Source organism: Melanotaenia boesemani, chromosome 10 (assembly GCF_017639745.1).
Source record: "Melanotaenia boesemani isolate fMelBoe1 chromosome 10, fMelBoe1.pri, whole genome shotgun sequence".
In the NCBI taxonomy this organism is placed as follows: domain Eukaryota; kingdom Metazoa; phylum Chordata; class Actinopteri; order Atheriniformes; family Melanotaeniidae; genus Melanotaenia; species Melanotaenia boesemani.
Window position 1 is genome coordinate 7,858,985 of NC_055691.1, and position 11,217 is coordinate 7,870,201.

Below are 11,217 nucleotides of genomic sequence, written 5' to 3' on the forward strand. Positions count from 1 at the left end.
GCAGGTTGATTATGGAGCAGAAGTCTTCTCCTCTTCCTCCTTCATCTCCTGCTCTTCCTGCAGCTCGGAGCTGGGCTGCTGCAGCTCGAGGACGAGACTCTTGCGAGCGCTTCTAGATGGGGGAGGGGCCTCCGGTAGCACTCGCAACTCATTCAGAAGAGCAAACAATAAGTGTTTTCATGTCAGTCTCAAAGTCTCCAGTAACACCAGAAAAAGTTGCTAAATTCAAGAAATGTGATGATGTTTGCACATGCCCATAGCGACAAGTTGCTAAGTTGGCAGCACTGTAAACAATAGATCCTCCAGAGAGAGGAGTGTAGGGGTGGGGCTACCCGCCGCCGTGCCTGTTTGAAATGGGTAGAGACGGGGAGTAACTCAGCCAAATAATTCTATAACTGTCATAAATCTTGTCTTATTTTTGCTGTTTTGTGGTCAAAACTGCTAATGTGTTCTCCTTTGACTCTGCCTTTGTTTGAAATGAATCATGAAGGTCCAGCTAGTTACCATGGAGATGAAGTATTCACTCTTCCTATCATAGACTATCTTGGGCTTCACTTCTTCCTGGATCCTGATTGTCTTTCTAAAGTGAATTTGGGGGCTATCACTGGATTCTAGATATTTACTTGCGTGGCACCTACCTTAAAACATCTGTAAAACTACTCAGGTTCATTTTATTTTATTTTTTTTTTAGCTTCTAGTTTTGCGCAGTTCCTCATCAGACATTACTTTACTAATTCCTAGGTGAAATGGCCTGCTATCCCCTGGTTTAACTGAATTTTATGTGGTTTAAAGTGGTAATCTCTCAAGTGATTTGTTTTGGCTTTCTTTGTAGAAACCAAATTTATACGTACAGTCCGCGTAGTTGTGAAGATATACTCTCATGGGTATGTCATCTTGGACAGGGCCTCAACAAAAAGAGGTTAAAGTTGTGCTAAGTTAAGGGCTAAAAATGTTTCAGTGTTCTGAGTTATTGGAAGTAGATTTCTAAAGGGAGATTGAGCAGATTCCTGCAAAACAACTCTGCAGCGGGAACTGCAGAGCTGTTTTGATTAATTGTCTCTCTAAAGAATGAGCTGTTTTTAGATTAAAAGAGGTTGTTGTGCACTTAGTTCCTCTCTTGCTTTGGTTTTTCTTATTTGTCCACTTCTTTAAAATAATCAGTATGTTCTGTTCCACTGTGCAACACCTGAATGATTAAACATCTATTACCCCATAAATGCTTTCACCAGGTGCATTTATCTTTTTGTAATGATGACAAGATAAAGTGTTACATAGCCCACAGCATCACAGATTTCTCTGACTCCCTCTTTGCAGCTTTATTTATGTGTCCTCGCTTTGTAATAGATGTCTCACATCACGACTTCCCCGATTCAGAGCTCCTCATAGAGCAATATCAATTACTCAGCATGCCTTGGTGCTCCATTCATATCCTGCCCAAGCTGTCGTCCAGTCTCCACAGATTTCACACAATTAAAAATAGTTTAATGGCTTCAAAATGTTATGCTAAGTAATTGAGTTTTAATTGACTGGGGATGGTTCATTTGAGAGCTTTTTAATCAAAGCTGCTTTTTTTTTTTTTTTACAAATCTGCCACATCCTCTACAGGGAAGTCAGTTTGCAGATTTTTTTTTTATCTTTTGAAGTGCATCGCTGTGTTTTTTAAGTTACTGACACAGTGTGAGTATTTTTTCCAGGCAGACTGTGTCGGAGTTTGATTCACTACTCTAAAAAGTTTTTTTTTTCCTAAATCACTCCTTAAATTTTGTATAACCTTCTAACAACAGCAGTAAATTTCTTTAAGTAGATGCTGTTCATTTAATGGATGATATGTGATGATTTCCATGCACCAACCTGCAGGCAGTGGTGGATGCCGGACACAGGGGGCGCTAACATCCCAGCTCTGAACGACCTGATCTCAGTGTGGGGGATGGCTTTCAGTGACGGGTTGTATGAGGGAGACTTCACCCTGGCTGATCATGACAGTAAGACATAAAAGACGTTGATTTCTATTGATTCCTCTGATACCACTAAGTACAACCCTTTTTTTTTTTTTTTTTACACTTCAGAATCTAATGGTTGTTTTGTCTCTTAGTGTATTACGCCTCAGGCTGCAGTATCGCACGTTTCCCAGAGGATGGAATAGTGATTGCAAAGAACCTGAAGGACCAAGGTACCAGCATCTCTGTTAAAGTATTAAAGCCAGCTTAACGTAGCAGAGTGTTGGCCAGCAGCCACCAGGCTGACAAGCAACTTTTTAATCTGTGTGTTGAGTAAAACACACCACTGTTGTGTATGTTCTTATGTGTGTTTTTACAGGTCTAGAGGTCTTAAAACAGGAGACTGCTGTGGTGGAGGAGATTCCCATCCTCGGTCTGTACCAAACGCCATCAGACGGGGGAGGTCGGATCGCTCTGTATGGAGATTCCAACTGTATAGATGACAGTCACAGACAGAAAGGTATCCTCTCCTTTTGCTCGGTTTCATACATCTCACCCAGAACTCAAAGTATTCCCTCACATATCGATTTGTTTTGTTTTCATTTACAGACTGTTTCTGGCTTCTGGACGCTCTTCTGCAGTATACGTCCTACAGTATGACCCCTCCCAGCCTCAGCCACTCCCACAGCAGAGTGGCACCTCCCACAGGTGCAGAGCGCCCACTGCCACAGAGGCTGGAAGGTGAGGAGGGAATTTACTCCCCGAGTCAGATGATTCAGCCTCAGTTTGGCCAAACATCAAAACTGCAGACTAGAAAGAATTTCCAAAACAAAAGTAAATTCTTTATTTTCTAGAGAATATTATTAAAATCCTCCCTCACATAAACATAAGTCGTGACCATCGGCTATCAATGTCACTTCCCATCTGGATGTTTATCTCAGTACACAATCTTCCTGTTGAAAATAAACACCACACACACCTTCGATTGTACAAACTGCATCCAGGCAGCTGTTAGCTCCTTTAAGGTCAGAAAAACGGGGAATTCTGTGTCCTGAAAGGCTTCCGTTTGTGTAACTGATAAATCAGTTTCCCATTCCCATTTTTCCCACTATAAGACTTCATATTAATCTCATCTTAATGATAAAAAGCTCTTTTCCAGGAAAAAAAAATTACCAATGTGAAACCACCATGGCTTCAAAGTTCATTAAAAACTGATCTTGTTTGTAGTTTATGGGTGTTGTAAACATGACTGTCCCAGTAAAGAAATTAGTTTTGGACTCAGGCGTCAGTCTGCTTCCATCTGATTCCCGTTAACATCCAGATATTTTTCTTCCATCCTTCAGGCAACCATCTCTACCGCTACTCTAAGGTCTTGGAGACTCACCTGGGAGACCCTAAGCCCCGCCCCCTACCTGCCTGCCCCCACCTGTCTTGGGCAAAGCCACAGCCGCTCAATGAGACGGCCCCCAGGTAAGTTTATTTTGAACGACCTTTCCCAGAAGTCGCTCAGATAGTAGGAAGCCTTTTTTTTGTGTGTGTGTGACTAAAAATGTCTTACTTGGTTTCTTTCATGGTAGCGTTCTTTATTCACACACACTTCCAACCTGTCATGTTTTGTAACTGGTTCAGAGAAGATCACGGTGTGTTTTCTTCTTTGTGTAACCTGCTCATCAACATTTATCCACACATCGGAGCTCCGTATGTAGTAGAAGTGTCTCTCAGTGGGAGGCGTGACTTATCTTAGTGACTTTAAAGCATCTGATTTTCACCACATGGATTTGGTTGCATTCTTTAACATTTCAAAAGGATGACTGATTCAAAAATGGGTTAAACCTGCAACAAATGCATGTTTCTACACATACACTGCTGACTGCTCATGTTTCTCCTCCCTGTCCTTTTCTCAGTAGCCTGTGGAAACACCAGAAGCTTCTTTCTGTGGATCTGGACAAAGTGGTTCTGCCTAACATGAAGTCGAACCGTCCCCAGGTCAGACCTCTGTCCCCCGGGGAGAGCGGGGCCTGGGACATCCCTGGAGGTAACGGAGGACAAAAACATTTTCCTTAATTTAGTTTTTATTTATATGGCACTTTTCAAACAGAATTGCAACCAGAAGTGTCTTACAGAGCAGAGACAATTCTCAAAAGAAGGGAAAAAATATCCGTACACACAGAGATAAAATACAGAGATAAATCATAAAAAGTCAAAATAATTTTAAAAAAAGAGAGGGGAAAAAGGGTTATAAAAGCATTGTGCAAAAAACTGTAGAAAAGGAATAAAATAGAAGTAACCTGAAGTTTTTTTTTGTAGAATTGATATTAACATTTCTCACCAGTCAGTTACATAAGTAAATGTATAACCATTTATTATTTATTTTTTTATTTATTATTTATTTTTTTTCCTTTTAAAATTTCAGTCAGGCATTGATTTTGTTGCTTAAAAATTATTTGTTTGCATTATATGAAGATATTTTTAGAGTTAGTTCTTTGTTAAATTAAATTGTAATGTTGTAGTAATGTAAGATATTTTTTAGATTTTATTTGATATATGACTTTATATTGTATTATGTATACGTGTATGTATATATATATATATGTGTGTGTGTGTGTGTGTGTGTTACATCATATACATATTTTTATATTAAAGAAATTCACATTATATATATTTAAATATTTATATAGTTTTGTACATAATCTAAATTATGAATTAGATATTTTCTTGTTTTTTTTTTTGTTTTGTTTTTGTTTTTTTTTTAAACAGATTTAACTTTGTTGTGTGTAGTTACCATGGTTACACATAAGGTTCATGGAAAATCTTAAACAGACAGAAAAGTTTTTAAACTGAGCATCTCTCCAGTGTTTCAGCTTTTCTGGTGTTAGCATTAGCATTAGCTGGCAGGAAATACATATTAGGAAAAGTTTTTTAAAAAGTGTATTATTAATGACAAAACACAGATTTATTTTTTTTTAACTAGACAGTGTGTACTCTACCGGCATTTAATAAGTTATTTGGATAAAATAAAGGGCCCCAATGTTTGATAATAAAGTTTCTTGACTTGGATAACCTCTGCCCTGCTCCTCCTCAGGGATAATGCCTGGTCGCTACAACCAAGAAGTGGGTCAGACCATCCCCGTTTTCGCCTTCCTGGGAGCCATGGTAGTCCTGTCTTTCTTCGTGGTTCAGCTCACCAAGGCCAAGAGCAAACCGAAACGCAGAAAACCCCGCATCAAACGGCCCACCTACCTCCAGCAGCAGCAGACAACGACTGGGAAAAACCCCACCGTGTGACTGTCTGACCTGCTGCCGGACCACTGCTTCATCGAGGCAGACATGGGACTGCTTTTAAACCTGCTGGACGTCCACAGACTCTGGGCATCTCCCGGAAACATTTTTCGTGCCTCTTGTGTCTGTTCAAGGCTGCCGTCAGTGTTTGTGTGTGTTTGTGGACCAACAAACAGTATTAAACAAACCCATAACATAAAACACACACCTGGTCTGGAGAATGCCTGTAGGAGTCCATGCAGACGTTTCCCTTCCTTTTCTCTGACCAAACAATTTCTTTATGAACGAAATGTCTTACTTTTATATTTATTATTGAATTTGTTCGTACCCTAAGACTCTAGAAATACATGAAAGCCGTCGCAGAGAGAGAAATCAGGATCAAAATGTTGGCTGAAACATACATGATCATGCAGGTATCTGCTGCATGTAGTCTGAGGTTTTCTAAATCATACCCTTATGTGTCAAAATCAGTCTTTTCATTGTTTTTATATTTTATATAATGAATGAACTTTTTTCAGGCCTGCTGTTAAAATTCTCATGGTCAGCAAAGAAGCATTGGCAGACTTGTTCAGATATATCTCATCAATTAAAAAAGCATAATCAAAGACACTTTAGTTGTTCTTTTTGTTAAATGTTTCATTATTTTGTGTTTCTGAAGTCGCTCCAGGACTGCAGGATTTACTCAGACACACAAAGGTTAGCTTGAGACTAGATCTTCAAAGTTGATGCAGAAACTGATTTCATAATCCAAATATTTTTGCTCTGTGTCAGAATATTCACAATTTTAAAACCCAAGTTCAGCATCCAGCTGTCACTGTCTATTTATTAGAGCCAGAAGGGACGAGAGTTGGATTAGAAAATTCAGCTGGACAAAAATTTTAAAGATACAAATGTTTCATGTGACTTATTTTTTACAAACGTGGTAAATGCACAGACAGGAAATCAGCATAATAGCGCCTTCCATGACTGTAGTCATCAATTTAAAGCAACGTTGTTGAGTTTGCACGAACCACATGAACAAAGTTCCTGTGAATGTGTTGCCTGGTTCGCCGTCTTTACAGCATGTAGACGCTGCCCACTCCAGCGTGGTAGTAGTGTTTAAAAATGGGCAACCAACATAAAATGACACATAAACTGAATTTAAATTAAATAAACAATTAACAGGGGTGGAGCATCTGTCCATCAAACTCCAAAGTAGCTGAACCTGATGGAACCTGATTGAACCACTCAGTGGGTCTGCTCTATTTACCGCCCGGGCAACCAAGCGGCTAGCCGGGTGGGCAGAGTTTTCACTCCATTCAGCAAGGTGACCTACTCTGATCCAGTGGGTTGTTTGGCAAAAAACCATGTGAGGAGGATAAATTAAAGTGGATTTGCAGAAAAACTTGGAAAAATGTTCCAAGCAAAACTATGTCCCAGTAAACTGGATTGTGTTACACTGTACAGACTACAACCTGAAACAAATGTGTGCAAAATTATGACTTTATTATTAACTTTTTATTATTTCTGTTATCAGCTTTGCTTGATTTATGCTTCCTTTGTTTTGGTAAAGCCTCTTTGCACAGGCAAACACTTTCCCCCTCCATTTAAGCAGCAAACTCCTCCTCCCCCGCCCGTCATCACTTCTCCCCAGGTGAACACTCAGCTGACTCAAAAGGAGCGGACCCAGTATTCTGCTCCCAAGTGATTGCTTTTGGGTGTGTGGTGTCACTAGAAGGTGGCAGTATGTGCTACGGTGCTAATAGATGTAATTCAGTAGAAGTCATTGTTTCAACTAGAGCCAAATCTTAAAACCCCACCACTGAACTATGGTAAATTTTCACACTGTGTAAACCCCCTAATGACGACTAATTCAGCATCTGTTTTTATCCTGTCTCTTCTCTGAGCTCTGTCCAGCCAGTAAAAGTCAGTCTGAGATTTGACATCTGATTTCTTGCTGTCTTTTTCTCTTTCTTTCCCTCTCTTCAATTTTTATCAATTCTTAATAATGTCCTCTTGGGTTTCATTGCTGGGTCAGCCGTGGTGCAGATCTGAAATGGCCAATGTGTTGATATCCAGTTGCTGGATTTTGGCGTAGCGCCATAAAGTGAAATGTGGCTGTAATATGAGGCTTCAGGATGGGGGGGAAAAAAGCTCTTAAATGTGGTTTTTCAGTTTTGGGACCCTGCAGGACAGCAATGACTCGAGGAATATACAAAATAAATGTCAGTGTATCATCAAAAAGAGTAAGAAGCAGAGAGTTTTAAGATCAGAAAGTTATGTAGTGCTACTTTTAAAGGTGCAGCGTGTAACAAAATCAAAGGTCAGTGGCAGAAACATTTTATATACCATTAAAACTGTGTTTCTATTACTATCTAAGGCCACTGGATCACCTCACAGATGAAAACATGTTTATGTCTGCAAGACTTCTGGCCACTGACAGCCAACGTCCAGTCATAACTGTGCTTGGCACTTGCAGTCATTGCTATCCCCATCTTTACCACTAGATGTCAGAAATTCTTACACACTGGAGTTAACAACTGTGGTGGACATCCACAAAAGCAAAACGCCAACTGGTTTTAATTACTTTTATCTCTGGGAATATCTGAGTTTTTATTATTTGGGATGATATTGACCAGTCATGAGAGTTTATTGCCCTACAGCGTAACAAGTCACTTTTTTTTTTATTTTAGGGATAGATAGCTGGTAACATGGATCATGAGATTTCAGCATCTTTACCTTTGTTTCTTACTTAATTTATTTTTTAGAAAATAAAATTCATACACTTCATAGATTTATAGTATAATTGGTGGTTCAATGTCTAAGTAACACTGTTTTATACTGTACAATGTATAATACTGTTTGTAGATGTCTTATGTCAATTTCTTTCAAGCAGCAACTGACTTGTCTTGTTTTTTTCTTGTTGATAAAGTTAATCTAAGCGAGAGTCAAACTAAAGTTGGTGACCATCAACACCTAAAACTAAAACCTTGAAAACCAGCATGTCTGTTTGTAGCAAGATAAATGAGATGCTTTTGGTGGAAAATGTTGAATTATCTGAGTTTTCTAGATGAAACAAAGACAAAAAGTTGAATTATGCTGAAGCCAGAAAACCTTTAACATATTTTATCAGCATATGCCCTGAAAATAACATCCCAGTGGGAATGAATGGAAAATGCTAAGCAGTCGCCATCCTACTTGGATCTCACATAAGCTCATTGCTTCAATGTTAGCATCATGAAAAAGCACCAAAACCTCCTGAATATTTGTCTACAGCCCCACAAGTCCTTCAGAGTGAGGTTGAATAAGAAGAGGTCTGACTTGTGCCACAAAGTAATTCATCCTTTTATTAGAACTTACTGAAATGTGTTTTGTCTGTTTTCTTGGCAAAGTGTTGAGAAAAAATTAATTGCATTCCTCTCCAACGAGTGATTACAGATTGGATGGACTAATTCCTTCTCACTCGTGGGTTTAGTATCGGTTGGAGGCTGAATTCAGTGATGCAGGTTGATTTCATCAGAGGTGAAGTGCCTCGGTGTGCTCGGGGGTTTGAGCTTTGGCTCTTTATCTGAGTCTAATTGGCCAGATCAGCCTGTGAATCTGTCACCTGTCCTCTTGGATGATGGCCCCACTCAAGAGCTAATCTCTCTCGGTACCTTGGGAAACTGGGAAATGACCCTGGAGCCAGCTAGCTGTGCTAACAAGATTTGGGAAAGCTGGTGGTGAGTGGAGGTCACATGCCCTCTTTCCCTCCCAGGTTCCCAGATGGAAGGACTTCCTGTTTGCCCAACCAGGTCATCTGGAAGAAACATGGCGGCAATTTTTTTTCTTCTTTTTCTAAGTCCTCCCTCAGCCTTTGTCCCATGAGGCTGTCCTGAACTGCCCTGCATCTGCACTCCTGCTTCCCTTCCAGTTCACATGTCTCCTTGTTGACCTGTAGGGCCAGGGACTGACTGCGTGGCTGGTCAGTTTAAGTTTAGAAAAGCTGCACTGAATGTGTGAAAACTTTATGAAAGGGAGTCGTGTGACCTACAGTCAGGTGACAAAGTAAGTGCCACCTCTTTCAGTTATAAGGTTGTATGTATCAAAGTGTGATAGAAAAGAATTTGGTCCTTAAAGGTCTGTAGATGATGTAAATACAACTTTGGACGAACAACTCATAACGTGTTACATCATGCCTTTATTTAACAAAAACTATAAAAACAGAGATTTTGTCAGTTTGGTGCTTTGGAGCAACCATGTTTCTGTTAACAAGGAGAAAAGACATCAGCAATGACTGTGAAGGAGCAGTTTATACTGCCCATTAATCTGGAAGGGGCTATGACAACATTTCCAAACTATTTTGGTCCATCAAACCACAGAGAGAAAAGTTAATCACAAATGGGAAACATTTTAAAGACAGCTGCCAATCTTCCCCGGAGTGGACGTCCCAGAAAGATCAGACCTTGCAATCAGCTGGACCATGAAATATTCTGGATACAAAGATGTCTGTAGTCATCTAACAGCTAAAGCTTTACTGAAATTGAATCATGCAACAGGGGATGACCACAAACACAGCAGCAGATCTACAATTGAATTAATAGATTTGGGATAGTTTTTGTCAAGTAATCACCCAGTGAAATATAATGTATCATGTTATACATGTAGTTTTATTTATATTATTTACATTTTTTTTTTAAGTTTTTTTTTGTCATGATTTTATAACATTATAACTAGAAGTGTTGTTTATCTTTATATAATAATAGGTAAATTTTGATTAAAACACAGATGTCTTATGGGTAACTTTCAACTAAGACAAAATATAAGACTTGTGTTAAAACGGGGATTCTGTAAGAGCAGTAAAGGAAGACATAAAACAGCTTCAGGGTTCAATAAAAAGAGTAAATCTTTGGTCAAAATTTGATTTGAAACATCCCTGCAGACAACTTTCTGGCAAAATACAATTATTCACAGTTTTTGTGTTTGTACGATATTGCATTTGTGTCAGTTTTGTATTAGATATACGTAGAAATCTGAGACATAAAAGAAAAAAAGACACCCAGTAAACCAGATTATTGTGGCCTACTCAAAGAGAATTTGATAGATTAATTTTCTTTCCCTCCATCTCCCCTTAATTGGGGTTATGCATGCAAATCAACAAATTATGTCTTGCTTCAGTCCTCTTTTCTTTTCCCTCAGAGAGCTGCCTTTAACCTGCAGGCTGCAATCTGTTACCCTGTCACTGAACTACAGAAAATTGATTGGTGTAGGTTTTTTCATTTCCATCTATGAAATTAAAAGTCAGAAATTCATTTCACAAGAGAAATAAAGTGACATTGGTGTGCATATATATATCACATTTTGACATTATCAGATCAAGACAACGACTAACAGATGACAAGTTATTGAGACATTGCCATTTTATCTTGTGGTGTACCCACCACTATTACATTTTGATTCAATAAATTGTTTGAAGGAATTAACATTATTATTCTAATTAAATTACAGTTATTCTACATTCTTGATATAATATCAGTGTAGCATGAACTTTTTTTCATTTTCTGTAAATTTTACTCTAAAGTTGAATATCACTAACTTTTTGTGATGCATAATGATGCCATAAACACTTACATATACATACATATCTATGTACACATACATTATTTTGAAAGTCTATATGTCCACTTGTTTAGACAGATATAATATAGAATATATGTATGGATGCTCATGTCCATACACAACTGTATATCTATCAATGTAATAGCTTGATGTTATGCTTTAAAAGATGCTGCCGTAACGATATGATAAACTCAAGTGTTCTTTTTTTTCTTGCTGTTTGGACATCCTGCCCACAGGTTTTTTCAAAAAGGTCTCAAAGACTCTGGAGCCAGATCTGGTACAGACTGTAAACTTGTCTTTTTTAAAACAGCTGTAATCAAGCCTCTGCTAAAAAAAAGGACAGTCTAGACAAGACACAAATGAACAACTACAGGTGAATCTCAAATCTTCCGTTTCAAAGTAAGATCATAGAAAATGCCGTTTT

At 38.7% G+C, this 11,217-nt stretch overlaps 1 protein-coding gene across 2 annotated transcripts in view; it reads left to right on the plus strand.

Moving 5' to 3' along the window:
• Nucleotides 1-5,821, plus strand: part of mbtps1 (membrane-bound transcription factor peptidase, site 1) — a 45,683-nt gene extending 39,862 nt beyond the window's left edge. Inside the window, exons 17-23 of one of the 2 annotated variants that reach the window (XM_041997229.1) lie at nt 1,858-1,982; nt 2,093-2,170; nt 2,317-2,457; nt 2,547-2,678; nt 3,281-3,407; nt 3,842-3,972; nt 5,020-5,821. In XM_041997229.1, the coding sequence (XP_041853163.1) occupies nt 1,858-1,982; nt 2,093-2,170; nt 2,317-2,457; nt 2,547-2,678; nt 3,281-3,407; nt 3,842-3,972; nt 5,020-5,222 (937 nt within the window). In that variant the 3' untranslated portion in view covers nt 5,223-5,821. The remainder of the gene's footprint in view (nt 1-1,857; nt 1,983-2,092; nt 2,171-2,316; nt 2,458-2,546; nt 2,679-3,280; nt 3,408-3,841; nt 3,973-5,019) is intronic. The other variant, XM_041997230.1, reaches the window with a different exon arrangement.
• The last annotated feature ends 5,396 nt before the right edge of the window (nt 5,822-11,217 follow it).